The 22,577-nt window shown below is 41.6% G+C and overlaps 1 protein-coding gene across 2 annotated transcripts in view; it reads right to left on the reverse strand.

The window, feature by feature from the left end:
• enox1 (ecto-NOX disulfide-thiol exchanger 1) overlaps nucleotides 1–22,577 on the reverse strand; it is a 137,942-nt gene that overhangs the window by 26,925 nt on the left and 88,440 nt on the right. For both annotated transcript variants that reach the window (XM_033618165.2, XM_033618164.2), the window contains exons 5-8: nucleotides 13,306–13,473; nucleotides 12,353–12,559; nucleotides 11,003–11,236; nucleotides 5,164–5,376 (exon numbers count right to left, since the gene is read on the reverse strand). In XM_033618165.2, the coding sequence (XP_033474056.1) occupies nucleotides 5,164–5,376; nucleotides 11,003–11,236; nucleotides 12,353–12,559; nucleotides 13,306–13,473 (822 nt within the window). The remainder of the gene's footprint in view (nucleotides 1–5,163; nucleotides 5,377–11,002; nucleotides 11,237–12,352; nucleotides 12,560–13,305; nucleotides 13,474–22,577) is intronic.

Raw genomic sequence — 22,577 nt, forward strand, 5'->3', positions numbered from 1 at the left:
CTCAGTTGCCTACAAAATCCTGTGGACTGACTTCTATGTAAAGGACTTGTAACAAATTTTCAGGGACAGTCCAAAAGGATGTGATGTTATAAAGTGATCCCGAGTGCCTTGAATCTTCAACTCTGCAACAGTAGCTACTGTCACCAAATGGCTGGCACCCACCACAACAGTCCACACATGCTGTTTCCATTAATTTTGCAGCAGCGGTGCGACAGAGACAGACCTTCACTTAGCGCCCCGCAGCAACTCAACTTCAGTCAGAGCAAGACTGAACACCCAGACTGCCCTCTCGATCTCCCAGAGCTCCCAGTGGACCAGCAAACTTTCTGTTGCTGCAGTTACATGGATTACATCCCACTGTGCTACAAGGGTGCTACAGTGGCTAAAGTCTGAGCTGCTGTCTGCTCTCCTCCCAGGGAAGTAGTGTCCTTGTGGTGAGTGAGGTGGAGGGTTGGTGGTCTGTGCTAGATCACGAATTCTCAGTAAATCGTAAATTTAGTAAATTTAAATTCTGTGCCCCATATCATAACTCCACTCTATAGGCTATATTTCTGTGTATTTCTGCATCATTATGTTGTTGAATATTATTTCTGGTCGACATGATTCAAGTTGAGTTTTAACTAGTCTCGCTCACCAGACCTTTCTCAAGAAAAGAAAAGTCTGGCTGCGCCGACTCTCACTTTAAGATTGGAGGAAAAAACGCCCCGGCTTTTTTTATTTCTTTCAACCAATCACAATCGTTCTTGGCGGTGCCACAGCAAGGTGCGCTTGCAAAAATATTGCCGGGGGGAAACAGGTTTTGGTGTAACACGCCCACAAAAATATCGGCTACAGGACGCAAACCATGGCAGAAAAATGGCTACATCCCCACAAGATCAAACACCGCAAAAGTTAGTAAAGGACGTTTTGAAAACTGCTACACAACCGGAGGTGGTAGGGCGGGACTTCAGCAGGTGGCTTGTTCCGCCCAATGAGAGGCTGATCTATGCAGCAAACTTACGCCCACTCAGACTAAGTTTTAACAGGCTACAAGTTTTGGGTTTTCAATCGGCTATTGAAAAAAAAACCCTACAATATCATGTCCATATTGCCATTGATTGTGGGCCATTAAATCAGTAAAGTCTGCTGGGGTCTGCAGCCCATGATGAACAGGTAGTTGTATTATATTCAGTCAGCTGTAGAGGATATATGACTTTATTGTTGAGTTACTGTGTGTAAAATAACCGTCCTAACTTCATCAATAAAGGGATTTTTTATTCACTGATGAATTTATTTACTCTGACTCACTGGTTAGATGTTTGAAGTGATCGATTTTTGCAGAACTCATGGAGCTTTGACTGCTGAAGCAACTGAGACAAAAAAACTGAAAAGCAAAAGCAGTCATCTTCAGACTTCAACTACAGGAGGTGCTACTGTACTGAATATACATATGGTCCTCCGAAGTCCTGCAGAGTCGCTGAGCAGATGATGAGAGAATGTAGAGTAACATCCCAAATGTAATGTAATCACTTTTATCTGACAGATAAAGTACAGAAGTGTAGAGCTGCCACAACAGAGAAAAGTTAAGGGGGCTGGAGCCTATCCCAGCTGACACTGGGCGAGACAGGTCAGCAGACTATCACAGGGCTGACACATAGAGACAGACAACCATTTACATGTTTTTTCTTTTGGTGTGACGGCTCTACACTTCCATAGCACAGTAAATATTATATAGAAAATCACTGACTTTGATTTTTTAATGTGATTCAGCCACAAATTCAGTGGGTTAAATAGGAAAATGGATTAAAAGCATTATCATATCTGAAGATAAACACTGTAGATGACAAACAGCATCTGTCCTCACTTATTAAACCAAATGAAGTAAAAGAAAACAGACCAGCTGTCTTGATGTCACATCAGGTCATGTGACAGATGTGATCATGTGACGAGCAGGTCTCTCTCCTGCCTGCTGCTCTGTACTTACATCACCTGCAGCTTCACTTCCTTCACGACTGACAAAGGCAACATTTATCCAGACTGGACGCTGAGCTGTGTCACGTCACATGTTTAAGATATGTTATGATGTCATTAATCTGTGTGCTGTAATCACTGTAAGAACGAATCAGTTAACAGAGGCCAAGCGTCCTGAGGTTAAATGTTGCCTTTCAGAGTTTTTCTCTCACATTTTCTGAGCTGTAACATTTCCAGCAGTGACATCACATTTACTTCCCAAACCTGCATGAACATAAAATCCACTCATTTCAATCAACATCTGTCACCTCACTGAGCTCAGGACTTTCTCTGATCGACACACAGAAACACACACGACCCAAACTGGACACACAGCACAGAGATACTCACCGATCTGAACTCCAACGCTCCACTGTGGCTGCAGCAGACTTATCAGACCTGTTTACCTTTATATTTCATTCTGTATGAAGCAGCTTAAATCTGCATTAAGTGATATTTCATTAACAGCTTTCAGACTCTTGGAGCTCCTCGTTTGGGCTCCAGCTGTCTCCTTCAGCTCTCAGCTCTTTACAAACACACTGATGGTCCAGGAACTCATTTCAATGGCTTCATATACTGCTGGGTATTTTAATCTATAATACGTCATCATTTATTAGTTGGTTTTATATTGCATTACAGATATATTATGTAACATTTCCGCATTTAAATGTCTAAAAACAACTAAACCAATGTTGTATGTTTGTTTGAGTCAAGTAGACCTATTTACATTGTCCAAATGTTTCCAACAAGGTTCAAAGAAATCTGTTATTCTATGAAAGGTGACGGTGCGTTTCATTTAGTCGCCTGTCAGTGGTGCCATATAAACTACCCCCTATAGTGGCTCTGACTTCCAGCGAAACACAGGAAACAAACAACACAGCAGATCCCCCTGATTTTACCATTCACATACAGGCAAGTTGCTTTCAAATTTATTAATGAATGCAGTTAACTTTTTAAATAAAAAGGTTGTGGACCATTTACTGTTCAATAGTATGCAGTAATTTCATATTATTCCCTGTGAAATATTACAGGATGCAATCACTGGAGCAATCACTACGCCTCCAAATATATCCCACTTAAGATTAGCGTGTGCAACAGCAGATGAAACTGCATGGTCTTGGCTGTAAGGTTGAAGGGAAGAGGGACCTGGACAAGAGCCACACTGTATGCAAGTAAATTCATTAGTTTAATTATGGGTCACTACAAATACAGTATGCTATATGTTTTAAAAGTATCAAGTATTCACACACAATCGTTAGCGTCCATATTGTCGGACTGCTCTTAATGAATTAAAAAACAGAGGACCATCTCTTTGGAACAACCTTCTTCCATCTCTACGATCATCATCTACATTATTGTTATTCAAAAAACATCTGAAAAGGACTCTAATTTGCAGAGACTCTTCACACTTCATTGATTCATTTGCGATTTGTGTTTTTTTGTTGTTGTTGTAAATTGTACATCTTTAACAATTTTTTAGCCTGGAAATCTTGTTCAATTATGCAATCTTTGTTTTTTTAATCTTTTTTTCATTTTATAAATGGTTGTTGTTATATAATAGAGGAGATATCTTCATAAGACATTTTTGTCTTCTAACCTCTCCTGCACAGTGATTTAACTTTTAATTTCTTTTTCTGGTATTTTCTATACATATATGTGCAACTACCTAAACTAAAAACAGTGAGAAAAGTAAAGCATGTCTAACAATCAAACATTCTAACTCCACGTGATGCATCGATAATCGCTTCATCATCAAACTGTTGCTCTGAATCGTAATCAAATCGTGAGGTGCCTGGAGATTCCCACCCCCTAAATCCCATTAAAGACATAACTCTCACAATCCAGCGCTACTTAACGACGTCATCAAAGTCTGTCTTTTGATATGGTTTTGACTGAGAAGCAGAAATTATATACTGCATCTGAATCTGCCAGGTAACGAAGGTTATCAAATATAGTGTAGTATAATTATAAAAATAGTAGATAATGGAAATATTCAATAAAGTATAAGTACCTCGAAAATGAACTTAAGTAGAGTACTTGAGTAAATGTACTTAGTTACATTCCACCACTGTATATTTGTCAGGAGCAGGTGGAGACCAAAGCAGAGGAGCTACATGTGACGTCGGTGGTCAGAAATCACCTGATGCAGCTTTAAATCTTCAGAGAAGTGACAGTGAATGAAACACATTCCTGCATTCAGACCCCAGCTGAGGTCATCAGTCACTGAGCGAGCGACTGACCCAATCACCAGCTCACAGTGAGCTGAAGATAATGGCGCTGATGGTGAGACAGATGGGGGAGTGTTGTCATGGAGACTGGGCTGAGTAGATCCTCGCACAGTAAATGAGTTGCATGGAAGGAAGGCTTTAAAATGGATGTGGTGGAAAAGGCTTCATGGTCTGTACCTCTGTAATCTGAGACTGCACCACACCCTGCACCACAGTCTCTGTAATCTGAGACTGCACCACACCCTGCAGCACCGTGACACGCTGTGACACTGTGGGACGATACTGGCTGCTGGTTGGAAGATTTTTAGATACTCTCACATAATATCGACAATATAAAACTGATCCTGGTTAACCCCTGACTGTAGCAGATTAAAGTGGTACCTTTACAAGAAAAAACATGTGTACGACCAGAAAGTCAGGTGATGTCATATAAAGAGCTGAACCGTTTATCTCGGTAATAAGATGTGGTGGATGAGTGGGACTGTTGATTTCTTTTTTCAGTTTTTAGGATATAATTATTAAAAAGCTGCTGAATTCACATTGTGTACTTTAGCAGAATCGCTGAATAGACCTGTTTATGTTAACATTAATGTCATATTTTGATGTTGCTAGGACCTCCAGGAATATACACCTAGGTGTGAATAGCCATATTGGCTGTCTGGGTGTGAGTAGCCAATAATGTTATTTACACCTAGGCGTTAATAGCATCATTGGCCATGGACAACTGGGTACTATGTATTTATTTTATCTATTATTACCCTACTTTAAGAAGCGTCAGTTTATCCCATCATATTCTCACACTCCTCAGAATGATGAAGCTTTATGAAACATGATGCTCTCTGTAGTGAAGTGATGAACTCACCTGAACACCTGCTCAGCCTCAGGTATGACGGTGACGGTCGTCCTGATCGACTGTATGCGTTAATAATAAATAAAGAGTCCTTACACTGGGTTAAGATGGCCAGCAGGGCGTTCTTGAAGATCTCCTTGGCGCGCTCCATCTCCTCCTCGTGCTGAGCTTTCTCACTCATCAGCCGCCGGACGTGGCTGTTGGCCGACTGGATCATGGAGTAGAAGTTATTGGCGGTCCGTCGGTTGACTTCGCCGCGGTCGATCCAGGTGAACAGCACCGCCGTGGCCTCGCTGAACTTATTGTCATCTGAGGGGGAAAGGTACAGCAGAGTCAGATACTCAGGACAGGAACTATCTGATATATGAGGTACATCTGGACGGTGTTTTTACAGAACGTACTTTTACTACATGAAGCTAAGAATACTTCTGCACTGAAGTTAGGTTTTAAAGAGGGACTTTTACTTGTAACAGAGTATTTTTATATTGTAGTGGTACTTTAACTTCAGTGAGCTTGTTCCTGTGTCATGCACCATCAGATTAAATGGCGACTGCAGAGCAGGGTGTGAAGTAATTTCATGGGACCTTTAACGTTCAGTCGGGCTAAACAAACAACAGAGCAGCTAGTGAAGACTGAAATCCTCCTCTGGGGGCGTTCACTGTTCACGGCTCTGTGAGTCACGCCACAGCCACTGAACACAAAGAGCATTTTTGATTTTTTAACTTTTCAACCAAAACCTCGAGCTGCAGTCGGTGTCAGTCATAAAGAGTGCAAAGTCTCTGTGGGGCCTCCGTCACTGCGTTCTCCCCCATTTGAATAATAATAATTGAACGGAGCCACGGAGCCGAGGACGACGGCAGAACAGAGTGAATTAGAGAGCATTTAATGAGCTCAATACCCGCTGCAACACAACCTGTAAGGAGACACTTTCCCCCCACTCAGATAAAGCCCCATTCACACACAGCAGCAGATTACAGTCACATTACAGTGAGCACAATGAAACACAGCTCGACTGGGACGACTGCAGGAAGAATGGAAATTTATTTCCCCCGCTGAGTGAAGCGAAGAATGAATTCATAAAGAGGTTATTCAGAGAGAAAACATGCTTGTTTATGTTGGGTATTAGAGGATGGATGAGGAGCGGCACACAGGCACAGGTTCTGAGGTAAATTAGAGATTCAGCAGCAAATACTGACACAGCAAAGCAACATGCTGCTGCTGCTGCTTTTTAATAGAGAATTAGAATTACTGCCTCAGGGTTACATGCCTCTGTGAACCATTCAACATTCAGACAGTTTACGTCTGTGAAAACATGAACGTTTCACACACATCTTCAACCCGGCAGCAGAAGATCTACACAATCAGCACAGTTTCAAGATCAGAGTCACTGATTCAGGATCTGACCAAATGTCTCCCCTTCTGTTCCTGAGATTTGACACGAACTAATGGACAGACAAGTGTTTTATGCTGAACATAATGATGTCACAGTGAAGGTGACCTTTGACCTTTGGATATAAACATCATAATTTTATCTTGTTAGGCATTTGTGTAAAGTTTTGTCATATTAAGTGTATGAATTCTTGAGTTATGGCCAAAAACATGTTTTGTGCCATCACACTGACCTTGACCACTAAAATCTAATCAGTTCATTGCTGAGTCCAAGTGGACGTTTGTGCCAAATTTGAAGGAAATTCTCAGAAGGCCTTCTTGAGATATTGCATCAACAAGAATGAGATAGATGCAAGGTAACAACAACTTTGACTTTTGACCTTCAACCACCGAATTCCAAGTAGTTCATTCTAAAGTCCAAATGGATGTTTGAGCCAAATTTTGGGAGATTCCCTAAATGTGTTCTTAAGATACTGCATTCACAAGTATGAGACAGACGCAAGGTCACAGTGACCTCTGACCACCAAAGGCTGATCAGTTCATCGTTGAGTCCAAGTAGACGCTTGTGCCAGATTTGAAGAATATTCTCTGAAGGTCTGCTTGAGATAATGGGTTAACAATAATGAGACGGATGCAAGGTCCCAGTGACCTTGACCTTTGACCACCAAATTCCAAGTAGTTCATCCTTGAGTCCAAGAGGATGTTTGTACCAGATTTGAAGAGATTCCCTTAAGGTGTTCTTGAGATATTGCGTTCACAAGAATGAGATGGACGCAAGGTCACAGTGACCTTTGACCACCAAAGTCTGATCAGTCACTGTTGAGTCCAAGTGGACGTTTGTGTTATATTTAAAGGAAATTCCCTGAAGGTCTGCTTGAGATATTACATTCACAAGAATCAGACAGACTCAAGGTTACAATGACCTTTGACCGCCAAATTCCTAGTTCATTGTTGTGTCCAATCAGAGTCTAATCAGTTCATCATTGAGTCTAAGTGGACATTTGAGCCAAATTCTAAGGAAGTTCCCAGATGGCCTGCTTGTGATATTGGGTCCACAAGAATGTGATGAATTTGAGGTCACAGTGACCTTGACCTTTGACTCTCAACTACCAATTTCCAAGCAGTTCCTTTTTAAGTACAAGTGGACGTTTGTGCCAAAACTGAAGAGATTTCCTCAAGGTGTTCTTGAGAGATTGTGTTCAAAAGAATGGATGGGACGGCCATTATGTATTCTTTTTTTTATATTATTACTATGACTGTTAACAGTACAGGACACATATCAGCTCGATAAACCACTCGTCTCGTCTTCCTCTTTGAGAGTAAAAATCAGAAACAAGAAGGGGGAAATGGAGAATTTGTTTTCATACAGCCAACAAAATTAATCCGATAGTTTTGACTTTTGTTGAGTCAATCATTAATCTTTATAAACTAATGTTTAAACGTGTTGTAAACATATCAGTCAGTGATGTAATCCAGCCAAAGACAACAGGAGTGGTGGACGGTGAGTTTCTCTGAAGCAGTCTTATGTTGTCACAGTAACAGTAAGGAGCAGTGTGCCGAGTGTGGAGGAGGACAAACAGCTTTCTACTGTACAACTGGAGCATATCACTCACGGAGATACAAATCAGCCACAGCAAGAAACATGGAGAAGGAGGAGGAGGAGGAGGAGGAGGAGGAGTGACCTTCACACTCCTCCACAACATCATCCCTCATCTCTCGCTCCACACCTCTACCAGTTAACTCCCACGTTTCCTCTCACTCCTCCAGTTTGTCCTCGTGCAGAGAAGCAGACTGACTGGTTCAAAGCAGGACAGAGAGGACAGAGAGGACAGAGAGGACAGGGAGAGGTCTCTATTAAAACACAATCATTCATGCACACAGGGGTCAGTAAAGTTTTCCACTAGACTGTTTAAGATGAGGAGACGTCCTTTCACAGTCATTAGATTCGCAGTGAGTCCTGCTGCAGAGTGAACGCAGCTCCTCCACTGAAACTGAGGTGATTTTAAAACAGCTGCGTCCTGATGTTTTTACCTGCCTCTGAAAGGTCCCCTCAATTATTCATTCTCATGATTCCTTTTTTAACGAACACACAAAACACTCTGAGACAGCACACGCTGAAGAGAACAAATACACCAGGAAACAGGCTCGAATTCAAGACGAAGGATCGCGCATGACTGTGCAGATACTTAAAGCAGCTATAATCAATATCTTTATCCGATCAAGATATGAAATGGTGATCTTGAAATGTGTGTCTATGGTCTCGTCTCTCGTCATTAAAGAGCTTTAGTGAGTTCAAGCTCATTTTTTGTGTCTGACCACAACTTTATAATCTCTGTCAACAGATATCGGTGTATGTGTGCAGAATCTGAAGCAACAGGACCAGATTGTGATATTTGTGCAAATCCAAAAATGTTTCATAATGTTTGAAAGTAGGTGTATTTCTCCTTCTGACCAGAGACGTGGGCTTTTCTTTGGGGCATTGTGGGAATTATTCAATAATTTATCTTCTATCTGTTGGAGGAAAGTTTCCTTTATTGGTGAATCCGTTTTATGGGCGACATTGGGGTCAGAGCTTTGGTACGGTATAAAAGTCTGTATATTCTGAAGGTTAGCAGAGAACACTTGGGTCTTGTCTCCATGCTGCATGTTTTAAAGAGACTTGATTCCTCACCTCTAGTCCGTCACTCAGAGGCGGTCCTGGCTAGTTATAAAGCCCTGGGCAAACCATCCAACCCCCACTATGAGCCTCCGCCGTATTCCTGTCTGTGACCCCCATTCAACCCACAACCGACAGGATTCACCTTTCCTTTCTGCTGCTGGTTGAAACGTGATAATAGGGGCTCGTGCACCCTCACATAGATTGTGCCCTGGGCGGTCGCCCACATTGCCCATAGCAAAAAACCGTCCCTGCCATCACTTCATCAGAGGGGAGAATTTCCCTCAAAGTATTTATCTCTAACCCAGTCTGAAAAACTGTTTGTTGAAGGCTGGCACACAGAGTTAAAGAATATCTAAAGAATACTCCTGAAACCTGAAACATATCACCATATCCCACGTCTCAATCAATCAGTGCTAAATTTGGAAAACGGCCTGATTCTGAATATGTAAGTGGAATATGTTGTTTCCATGACCCGTATCAAATTCAGAATATTTTCATGTATGGAAAAATAGTGGAATATTAGCATGCATGTAAAGACAGCCAATGTCTGTACAAGAGCTGCCCCCTAATAGTCGACCAAACATTAGTCGACCAGAAAGGTTGCTAGTCGGCAAGATTTCATTGGTCGCTTCGTTGCAGAAAAAACAAACATAAAACTCTATCAGGAGTCAGGTTAATTTCCAGGGCTGGTACCTGCGGTTATTCCACAGGCTAGTTAATAACATGTCGGGCAGGAAATCCAAAGTGTGGGATCATTTTGAGAAGGTGAAGGACGAACCCAAGGTGATATGTAAACTCATCTTCATTGGTCGACTACAAACATGACGTATCATCTGAAACATGGAAGTAGCTACATGCCCATTAGCCCACAGCGTCATTAACAGGCGGCTCGCTCAGTGTGTGACGTGCACTTGGAGATAAAATATAGGCCTATATTAATGAAGGTTCATTAGTACGGTTTTGTATTTCTCTGTAATGTAGCACAGTGTTGTTGATACAATGTTACTGATACTATTCTTTCTCACACCTTCAACTCAAACCACCAAGATCGTAAACATGCAGGTGACTAGTCGACTAATGGCCCTAAATAATGACTATTGGTTGATGAGGAAAATTCTCAGCTGGGGGCAGCCCTGGTCTACACAGGAAGTACATGACATGTTTATTCCTGGGACAATGGACAACAGAAACTCGTCCTGCTTTGTTTAATCAGGTTATTTGTTGCCGCCTCTCTGAAGTATCTCAGTGTAATAACCAGAGCAGTTAGAAAAACACACAGAGACAAACATGTTCTGTTGTTGTTTCACACAGTCAGAGACAAACCGAGCTGTTGGCTCATGAAGAATATCAATAATTGTGCAGCTTCCTGAATGATTCACTTCAGCGTGTTATTAGGTTTCACAGCAGGTGATCTACAGGAGATTTTACACACACACACACACACACACACACAGGACAACAGCTGTGCTGACAATCACATTATTTGTAGCGTTGTTCACAGTGACCTCTCAATCTTTAAAGCTCGGAGAGGTCGAACATGATTCAGATTAATGTGTTTGATAAAAGTGATTGGCTTCTCTGAATGTTTTTTTTTATCATTGTATCCATGACGCCGGCTGCAGATTTCTCAGCAGCAGCCTCCTGAAGCCTCCGTGGATGAGTTACTGTGAACTCACAGCAAACAAAACTCTATTTTACTTTACAGTCTATTGTTCATGCACGACTATTGAGAAGGTTGTTTCTGGACTAGAAAATAATTTCAGCATCTAAGTTCACACAGTCAATTTCATTCTTCTTCTGTCTTTAAAATGTTAATAACACATCTGGTGCCTGAATGATCCTGTTTTTCATCTCTGCCAGAAGAAGAATATAGCAGATACTCCTCACCTTTCAGTCTCTCTGCCAACATGGCCGCCTCGTGTTCAGAGAAGTGCACTATGGGAGGAGGAGACGGTGGTCGCAGTCGGTCTTCGTGGATTTTGCGGCGATGGCGTTCCTCTCGTGCCAGTAGGCGCTGTTTACACTCCCACTCATACAGGTCATCTCTGGCCTGGGCAAAGTCTACGTGGATCCTCCCCGAGTCCTTTTTATCAGTGCTGGAGCCGATACGCATTCTGTACCCTGAGAGGAGGGATTTCCACATCAATATGTTGTTTTAAAGTATGTGCAGTAGACACATTTTTAAAATAGTATCTGTATGTCTATAAAATGTATCTGTATCTGTATAGATGTACCTGTATCTGTATATCTGTTCATGTATCTACATCTGTATATATGTCTGTGTACCTGTATCTGTATCTGTATAGATGTGTCTATATTTGTATCTGTATAGATGTATCTGTATCTGTATCTGTATAGATGTGTCTATATTTGTATCTATATAGATGTATCTGTATCTGTATAGATGTGTCTATATTTGTATCTGTATAGATGTATCTGTATCTGTATAGATGTCATGTATCTGTATAGATGTGTCTATATAGATGTGTCTATATTTGTATCTGTATAGATGTATCTATATTTGTATCTGTATAGATGTATCTGTATCTGTATAGATGTCATGTATCTGTATAGATGTGTCTATATAGATGTGTCTATATTTGTATCTGTATAGATGTATCTGTATCTGTATCTGTATAGATGTCATGTATCTGTATAGATGTGTCTATATTTGTATCTGTATAGATGTATCTGTATCTGTATAGATGTATCTGTATCTGTGTAGATTTGTCTGTATTTGTATCTGTATAGATGTATCTGTATCTGTATCTGTATAGATGTCATGTATCTGTATAGATGTGTCTATATTTGTATCTGTATAGATGTATCTGTATCTGTGTAGATGTCATGTATCTGTATAGATGTGTCTATATTTGTATCTGTATAGATGTATCTGTATCTGTATAGATGTCATGTATCTGTATAGATGTGTCTATATTTGTATCTGTATAGATGTATCTGTATAGATGTATCTGTATCTGTATAGATGTCATGTATCTGTATAGATGTGTCTATATTTGTATCTGTATAGATGTATCTGTATCTGTATAGATGTCATGTATCTGTATAGATGTATCTGTATCTGTATAGATGTCATGTATCTGTATAGATGTGTCTATATAGATGTGTCTATTTGTATCTGTATAGATGTATCTGTATCTGTATAGATGTGTCTATATTTGTATCTGTATAGATGTATCTGTACCTGTATCTGTATGTAAATGTGTATCTGTATACCTGACAGGTAGAGAGCTTTGTCCACCATGAACTCCTCACTGAAGCGGATGTGGCAGAAGTTCTTCTTGCTCTTGCGGATGGCAATGATGTCACCACACTGGTCGAACACCTCCCTGATGATCTCCTCTGTGGCGTTCTCCGGCAGACCGCCAACAAACACTGTCTTACAGCCGGGGGGCCGCTCCCGAGTCGACGGAGGGGGCAGGTCTGAAGCACAAACATCATCATCATCTGTATCATCACTGTGATGACCACATAGTTCCATTTTTCCTGATATGGGATTTTTAAGATTTATAAAACACTTTTTTTATGAGCTCCTTGATCCAAAAACGGAAGGTCCTGATTCTGAAACTATAAAGTAATTGGTTTAACTTACTAGTACAGAAACACAGTAGAATTTAGTGACGTAAGAACTGGATTTTAATTGGCTTTATTTGAGCCAATACCGATCAATTAAAGTATAACCGGATCAGCCCAATGCGGACAAGAAACCCCTGATAATAATAATAATTATTATCTTAATGCTTTTGGCCAATGTCCATTTTTTTTACATGTTTATTCACATGCTTGTTGTTGTTTGGGATTTAACTGATTACATATGGTTCGTGCACTGTTTAGTTTTTACTGTTGATTTGTTATTTCCAGAGCAACGAAACAAGAGACCAGTGTTTGTTCCCTGTTTGCTGTGTGGTCTGTTTCTCTCTGATGGAAATAAAAAACAGCCCTGCAGGTAGGAGAGTCTGAAAGCACCTTTTTAGCTGCCTGCCTGCATCACATCATGTGCAGCTCTGTATTAATCACTCCTCTGAAGTAAACTTCTCTGCTACATTAAAGTACCTGCTCTGAGACCACAGACCTGCTCACACCTGCGACCTGCAGCGGCTCTGTTGACCCTCAGCAGCCCAGTGTGTGAGAGTGTGTGTATATAACACAGTGTGAGTGTGGGGTCTTACTGGGGTTCTGGGGGAACAGAGTGCAGCTCTTGCAGTGGATGATCTCCTTGATGAGCGGCATGTCGGGGGGTACGGGCGGGGGCGGAACCAGGCTGATGCCCGCCATCAGGGGGTTTATGGGAGCGATGAGTCCCAACCCGGGGTCGAACCTCTGGATGCACAGAGAGTCTGCAGGACACAAACACACCACAGTGAACAGTGTGAGGACGGAAGAGACAGACATGACTTAAACTGGATGCTGAGTTTATACACACACTATTTAATACAGATCATCCATCATATCTGATTATAAAATTATAACATGCTTTAAATGCAGTGTCACATCTTCCATGTGATAAACTGTTACACTCTTGCAGCACAGTCGCCAGAAGAAAACGTTGGCATTGTATGTTTCTGCAAACCTTTTATATTTGCAGTGGAGGGGATGATGGATGGCTGCCAAGCTGCAGAGCACTGTTTGAGACCAGTAATGTTTGTGGCAGCAAATGCAGGAATTATCAAGGAGGCATGTGGGACATTTCCAGCCATGTTTGTTGCGACTAATCTGAGCATGTAAGCCAAAACCTGATCCCTTCCTAACCATGACCGAGTGGTGTTTGTGCCTAAACATAACAACACGTTAACCACAGCTATGCTGAAACATACAACTGAAATCTGAGACATAAAGAAGAGTAAAGTTTCAACATGTCTGCAGCACATAAAATACACAACTGTAATGAATCTGTGGTTTGCAGAAACATACTGTACAATACCAACATTTATTCTGGCATTGGGGTTGGCCCTTAATATAAAATCAGGGTTCTGCAGTTTCTAAAAACAGTCTTAAAGGGCACTGATTTCATTAATCTAAAAACAAGGCCTTGATTCATATTAAATTTGTCTTAAATTAATCTTTCAAAAGTGTTAAACAAAGCATGGGAAGAAAGATATTATGAATTGATTTCCTGTAAAATCTCAAAATAATTCCTTTCCTTCTGTTCCTTTTTTTTTTTTCTTTTTTAAAAATATAAGGATAGTTGAACCAGCAACCCTCATACTTTGTTTCCAGCTGTCATGCTCAAAGGATCCACTGTCTTCAAGCTAGCTGTCACTGAACCCTGGACGACATGGGGAAGTGCAAGTGTCAATGAAACTGGCTACTTAACCAAGATTTTGCGGTATTGCTGAAACCATGCGATACAAGGCTTGGTGTATTTTATGCAATAGCCTAAATAATTAAAAATATTTAAATCATTTTCCAGCACTAGATTCATTTGAAAGATGGAAAACGACTTTTTAACTCCGCCCACAAAGATTTTTAATTGTTTCAAACCTACTTGATACTTTTATACTCATGTCATAGTTTAGTGTCCTGTGCTGCAAACTTTAAACCTCTGTAGCTCCAGTGCTGTGTGCAAAAACGTTAACGTACAGCCCTGCTATTTATTTTCATTTCCATGTTGTGCAGCTGTATATTTTCAAACCCCTGTCTTTGCATTTCATTTTGTGTGACATCTCAAATGTGGCTTTGACTTGACACTAAACATTTCGTAGAAAATACAGAGATATATATTGTGTATCACCAGTCAGCCTGAAAATAACAAGATTTTGTCTATATCGCCAAGCCCTAATTTCTGCATTTGTACGTTCATTTCAGGAAAAGATGTTAGTACTCCTTCCTCTGCTGCTCAGTACCACCACATCCTTTCTGATGATGCAGTTCCTCTGTGTGAGGTACAACATGCTGCTGGGTCGGAGCTCATTTCTGCTCACACCTCCAAAATTCTCTGCACAGAAGCCCGACAGGTAATTAAATACACATTAACTGTCATTAATGTTTCATTATTCCAAACAGTCATTTGTACCCTCAAATTAATAATGACCGTGAGCCTGCAAACGTCTGGTTTACTGCACTGGCACCTTTTTTATTCCAGTTAAAGAAGCGATGACAACACTTATTATGAATCTGGATCCTACTATAAAACTACACAGAGGTCACAGGGATGAAAACTGTGGTATAATTTATCAAGATACAGAAACACACACACACAGGAGAGAGAAGAGAAAGAGTAAAAAAGCAAGTAGAGAGAAACACAGCGAGGCTATCTGTGTGGAAAGAGATAAGAAAAGAAAAATGGGAACTAGATCTGAGAGCAGAGACAAGAAAACAGCATCCAGCGATAATGAGAGGCAGAGGAGAGGAGGAGGAGGAGGAGGAGAAAAACTCCAGGACACAGAGAAAGTGATGAAGAAGGCAGAAGATGAACAGTGAGGGGACAGAGGCGACAGGAGCAATGTTTCAGCTGTCTGGGTGCAAATAGAGCGGGCAGGGTGGAGGAGGGCGGAGCAGCATCGCATGTTCTCTCCGCAGTAACAAGAGAGCGTCAGCAGAAAGCCCACACAGCACGATGAAGTGATTCAAATGAGAGCAGAGGGAGGCTGTCACACACTGAAAGGACAAACGTCCTTTAGAGTAATGTAACAGAAAGAAAAGCTTCTGTTGGCGCTCAGTGAGGAGGATTGATAGAACGCACCATTGATTCAGTGTGAAAGCTTTTTACTGCTGCCGCTGCTCCAACAGTCGGCACACAGCAGGCTCTACCTGAAACAATCAGCACACACAGAAGGGGAGGTGCTCGACATCCACCGAGCGTTCACGACAAAGAGGAGCAGAAGAAGAAAAACCTCCAAGATATTTATATCGTGTAGATTACATGTCTGTGTAACACTGTGTCCTCACTGCGCCCTCAGTTGTGTTTTTGCTATAAGATGAGTATCATCACAGTGTCAGTTCACTCACATCTCATGAACTATATTGTGTCACGTTCCTCTGACAGCGTCTGAATCATCTCAGTTTTGTGTGTTTTGAGATCTCAAACCCTGGGTGTCAACGGGATTTTATTTGTGGTGCTCAAAGCATTGAAACCCGTTCAAAAACACAGAAGAAACGGTTAAAACTGTTCTCAGATCAAGTTTTTAACTGGAAAAGAATCAGTTCATTCTTCAGTCCAAGTGGACGTTTGTGCCAAATTTGAAGAAATTCCCTCAAGGTGTTCTTGAGATGTTGCGTTCACCAGAAGGAGACAGACAAGGCCACAGCAACCTTGACCTCTGAACACCAACGTCTAATCAGTTCATTACTGAGTTTGAATAGACGTTTGTGCCAAATTAAAAAAAAAATCTCTGGAGGTTTTCTTGAGATATCTGTTCACCAGAATGTGATGAACAAGGTTATGGTGACCTTGACCTTTGAACACCAAAACTGAATCAGTTTATTGTTAGTGGACGCTTGTGCCACACTTGAACCAATTCCCTCAAGTGTTCCTGAGATATTGTGTTCAAGAGAATGCAACAGATGAGGTCACAGTGACCTTGACCTTTGACCAGAAGATTCTATCAGTGCATCGATGGGTCCAAGTGGACGTTTGTGCCAAATTTGAAGAAATTCCCTCAAGGTGTTCTTGAGATGTTGCATTCACCAGAAGGAGACAGACAAGGCCACAGTAACATTGACCTATTTCCAAAATTCTTGACATGTCACGTTTACAAAAATGAGACATACGGATGAAAACATAAAGCCTCCGGTCATGGCTATCACTGGTGCAGAGGCATAAAAACTATGACTTCTGTTCACTGTGAGTAAAAGTTACTGTTTTCATTAGATTTAAAGCTGAGTTAGGCAGTTTTATTTTGGCGTCACTGAGCTAAAATCTCATAATAATCATTGAGCATATTGTAATTCAAGTGATCTGAGAGAAAACTAGACCCCTGCTCCTCCTCTTGGCTCCGTTTTCAGACAAAATCTAGCCTGTGACAGGAGGCTTTGGCCAATCACAGGTCATTTCAGGGAGAGGGCGTTCCTATTTGCGGTTCTACAAATACAGATGTACGTAAATGTCACTTCAGATGGTGGAAGTCTGATTCGTTGATGGGGAAAGTTGCTGTTCCAGCATTGGCAACAACTGCCTACACTGAAAAGCAACCAAAAGAGAAAGACGGACTGATGGGATGGAGGAAAAATGATGCTAAAAGTTTAGCTTTCTGCTAACTGGAGCTAAAAGCTCATGGCTGTAGCTCAAAGTTCATGTTTATGTAGCTAATGAATCACAGCAGCTCTGGAGCCCAATCAACGGTTGCAGCAACCTGAATCCAGCCAGCACAAACCCCAGCTCAGAGGGACCGAACAGCCATGACTCCCTGCTGCATCAGAAAACTTTCTGTTGCTGCTGTTACACAAATTAGATCCGGCACAGCTGCTGACTACCAGCCCACTGTTACACCTGATGCTAGGGGGTTTGTACCTTTAAGTTCCTTTATCGGGGTCGTTAGTATCTTCACTCTGTGCTGTGTTGAGATTATCGTCTCCATGACGAGAGCGATGAGGTCAAAAAGCTTTACATTATTTTTACATATAATGATCCTTTCACTGACTGAAGCTGCAGGTTTTGTGTTTAAGAGATTCCTCCTGGTGAATCTTTATAAATAAATGCACCCTTTGAAGATTAATGTTTTTAAGCAGGTATTCTTTGGATCTGAATAATTCCTGACATATTTTCATTTTCCAGCTGCATTAGCGTACACAGAGTGCTGAAGGCTAAAGAGCTGTAAAACACTCCCTGCACAAAGGAAAGAGCCCGGTCTTTATTAAAGCTCTGCAGGCTCATGAAAAGGAAAAAGAAAACACTCAGAGAGATAATCTGCCATAAATCTGAACATGTGCATCCACAGATTCCTCAGGTCTTAGGAAAACTCATTAAAGCGTAGTGTGCGATAACCCCGACAGGTAAATTACACATCTCGCTGCCACACATTCATCATAATCACACCAGGCTGCGTTTTTCTCCTAGAGCCAAAATGATCGGAGCCAGAATCATTTCTCTGGCTGGAAGCTTCGCCACCGCCGCTGCTGCTGCTGCCAGAGAGAGAAACGAGGAGAGACAGAGGAAGAAATATAGAGAGGAAGAAAAACACACAGAGAGAGGAGGACGATGGAAACCAGAGCCAAGAGACAGAGACACAAAGAAAATGTCTTTAATTGAGATTCTGTTTTTCACCAGAAACACCAGCAGACACAAACATCTGGCTGTAGTTCACCTCATGGTGACACCTCATCAGTCAAGACACACCCACACACACACACACACACACACACACACACACACACTCTGCTACGGAATGTATTAAATACTACTGCATATACTTCATCAGGGAGGGTTCAAACTAACCCTGAGCCAGCAGTGGTAAGTAAAGTAAAAGTAAAAGTCACGCATTTAGTAAAACTACACAAGTATTATCAGCAAAATTAAGTATCAACTCTAAAGTACTCGTTCTGCAGAATAGCTTCTTTCACAGTGTTGTATTATTACAGAATATTATAGTTAGTGTTTTTAATCACTAATGAAAAAATGTAAGAACATTTTAATGTTGTAGTTTGTCAATGTGGAGCCAGTTTTAGATACTTATGGTCCTCTCAGCCCTAGAGTCGTCTCCTTTGGTCTGAATCAGGAACTCATGTTGTTCCAAAGTTGTATAATTGCCTAGAGTTGGTTCATGTTCTCACGGCAGCATTTACAAGCAGACCAGATCAAATGCCTTGTGTGAGAAAGCTGCTCTTGATTGGTCAGAATTTCCATGTGGGAAAAATCCAGGAAGTAAAGCAAACGTTGAAGAAGAGTACACTTGCAAGATAAATGTGACACTTTCTAATGTCACAATGGAGGGACAACTACGCAGGTTGATTTTAGCGCTGCTCATCGTGGACTATATTGCTGTCATTGTTCATTTTAGTCAAACCATACAGTTTGAAAACGAGGCGCGGCTCCAACTAGAAAACAATGTTTTGATGCATTGGATGTGCTGAATGTGCATATTAAGGCAGTACAGGAGGAGGTGCACATTAATAATCCTCCAGGACTGTAACATGCTCATGTTTAACCCAAACAATGTGTCATGTGACTGCAGTTGCTTCACATCCAGGTCGGAACACCTTCTCACCACAAACCAACCGCACCAGAGTTCCTTTGGAACCGGACCGAGACCACCTCTACAAATGAACAGCACTGAGGGGGCAAATGAACTTGAGTTTGACTGAACTGAACCAAGCTTTTTGTAGCACTGTCCTTAGTGGAAAAACAGTGACAGGCTGCTACACAACAGCCATGTTTGGTGCCTAAAACACAGCTGGAAAGCCCATCTTACCCAGGTGTCCCATCGTCCCCTCCACCTCCAAATCACAAAGTCAGCTCATGTACGCCGTCACTTTAAAGGCACTGATGTGATACATATTAAGCTTAATGTATCTGTGGTTTAAAGAAATGTTCAATGCCAGCATTTTCCTCTGGTATCTGGGCGGAGTATCTAAAACTGTCAGATAAATGGAGTAAAAGGAACAATATTTCCCTCTGAGGTGGAGTAGAATACTCAAGTAAAGTACAAATATGTAAAACTTGCATCTGTGTACAGTGCTGCAGTCCACCACTGGAACGAGTCTTGTGTCTATTTGCAGTTCATTTTCATCTCTTTGTGGACTTTTTGAGTCTCTTCCCAAACGGTACATTTTAATCTGAGTGACATTTGGCAAATAAAGGGGGCCAGGGGGCCCCTGGGCCTGTGCCCGACAGGCCCGTTCAGTAATCGATCCATATTTAACCCTTCACAGATCTGTTACACAGTTTTCTTTTCTATCAGAGGTTTAAAAAGTGAAAAGTGTCTCCTGGAGGTCCGGTGAGTGGAAACATCTGTGTTTGTGATTTTGGGTGAACTGACCCTTTAACACACATATCAGATTCCCTGTCAGCTCGTCAGGATTTAAATGTTCCCACATGCAGTTTAAAGAGGGAGGAGAGCTGCAGCCGCTGCCAGAGGTGGAGTCTAATCAGCATCACATCATCACTGGAATCATATTGTGGCTTCATTTTCATCTGTCTGTCTGTCTGTCTGTCTGTCTGTCTGTCTGTCCCTGCTCACAGCACTCAGAGACATGCACGCAATTATTCTCACATTAACGCTCACACAACAACAACAACCTGTCAGCATGGAGCAGAGAGACCACGGAGCTCAGATCACATTCACAGGTGAAACAGAGACAGCAGTGTTGTCCTGTGCTGCACACGCTGCTAACAGTCAGATATAAAGTAGTTTATTTTCCACTGCACGGGGCTGTTGTGTGTTTGGTGGTTTAGATGTGAAGAAATGAGAAGAGAATGAAGGTATTTATCACATCCAGATGTTTCTCAGCCCGGCCCTTTGAAAAAACACAAAGTGTCACAGTTTGATTCGTCGAGAAAATCTGCTGGCTGCAGCTCACACACAGCAAGTACTCAGACCTCTAACTGCAGTAAAAGTACACAGACGACAAAGTAAAAATACTCCATTACAAGTAAAAGTCCTGCATTTACAATCTTACTGAAGTACTATCAGCTTCATGTAGCTAAACTCAGCACATTTACTGCATGTACTCATCACAGTACCTTCAAGTTTTAACTAACATTCCTCTGCTGCTGCTGCTGCTGCTGCTGTACTACAACCACCTCTAACAACACTGCTACTGCTCATACTATTACTACTCCTCTAGTACTTTCATTACTGATACCACTGTTTCTACTCCTTCAGCCACTACTACAACATCGATCCCTGTACTACTGCTGACACTGCTTCCTCCTCCTGGTACCGCTGCTGTTGATACTTCACCTACAACTGCTTCTACTACTCAACTGCTGCCACTACAGCCATAACTGCTACTGCTGACGCTGCTGTTGCTACTGTTACTGTAATATCATGATAATAAATCACATTAATTTATTCTAATCAACCATCTGCATCTGAGCCCACTTTATCCGGCATAAATACACGGGACACAGACACATCTGCTGCTGCATGCCCGCAACCAACTGAAGCTGCTACACTGGTCAGACACTGTTGGAGTAACATTATTACGTTTAAAAAGAGTAATGTATTACATTTTTGGAGTAGTGAGCCGAACACTGACTCTTGCTATCCTCATTCAGATTTTAAGAAGCTACAAATTATATTCAGCCACTAAGTAAATCTGGAAAGCTGCAGATCAGAAGTACAGAGAGTTGTTGACTAGGGATGATACGCCGTCTCACGGCGGTCACTTCCTGTCAACGTTACAGATCAGAAGCACAGAGAGTTGTTGACTAGGGATGATACGCCGTCTCACGGCGGTCACTTCCTGTCAACGTTACAGATCAGAAGTACAGAGAGTTGTTGACTAGAGATTTTAGAACGTTGTAGAACGGTGCATTGAAAGTAGTTGCCTGTTTCAACTCGTCTTGTCATGAATCTCTGCTCTGAACTGGGCTTAAGTTATTAACATCTCTGACCGTCTTATCACCAGATACAAAGCAAGTGTTTTAATGAAGCTCAGCGGAAGACCTTTCTCGTGCTCACCCTTTCACATTTCTCTCCATCCCACTCTCACTACTCCCTCTAATCAGCTCACTTTGGGTGTTCACTCCTCTAGTTATCCAGTCACACTTTGCCACAATCTCTCAGCCAATCAGGATGCCACTGCACTGCTGTCGGCCATCATTTTAGGCAGAATCTTTAACCATAAAAACGTGTCTCTCCTGATTGAACTACATTTACCGGCTGCGAATAACTGTTAGCAGTTTTTCCTCCATCATTTATGTATAAGAAGAACACACAAAATAAAATATTGGAATACTGAAATGGACGTTGATTGGGCAAAGATTAAAGTGCTCGGGGCAGCCTTTGTTGCCTCTACTGCTGCAACAACTGCTACTACTTCCACTACAACTACCTCTACTTTACCTTTACTACTGCTGCTGCTACTGTTACGTTTATTCTTTTACATCACACATGAATATTACTGTTACTGCTACATGTAGTGGAAACTGTAGCAGCAGCAGTCACTGTCCTGATGTCTAAAAGCTGGTTTAAAGCTTTTACACTGCAAGATCATTTAAGAGCTCTAAGTGTACACACACACACACACACACACACACGGAAAGCATCATCAGGTCAGAGCCTTAAACTGTGACACTAAAGAGCCTGAAGTTAAACTGAGAATCAGCTGATTATAAAGTCCATAAATTTGAATGAAGTCTGGTGAATTATCATTTTATCATCGTCCTCTGTGGCTCTGCTATCCCCATGATTTCTGCACAACACACACACACACACACACACACACACTATCTCTCTGTATGACACACACTGATAGCAACATTAACGTCAGCGCTGATCTGAGATCTGCTTCCTCTCCTGCTGTCCTCATCCTCACCTCCTCTTCTTCCTCTTCCTCTCTC

This window comes from Epinephelus lanceolatus, chromosome 14 (assembly GCF_041903045.1).
Source record: "Epinephelus lanceolatus isolate andai-2023 chromosome 14, ASM4190304v1, whole genome shotgun sequence".
NCBI lineage: Eukaryota > Metazoa > Chordata > Actinopteri > Perciformes > Serranidae > Epinephelus > Epinephelus lanceolatus.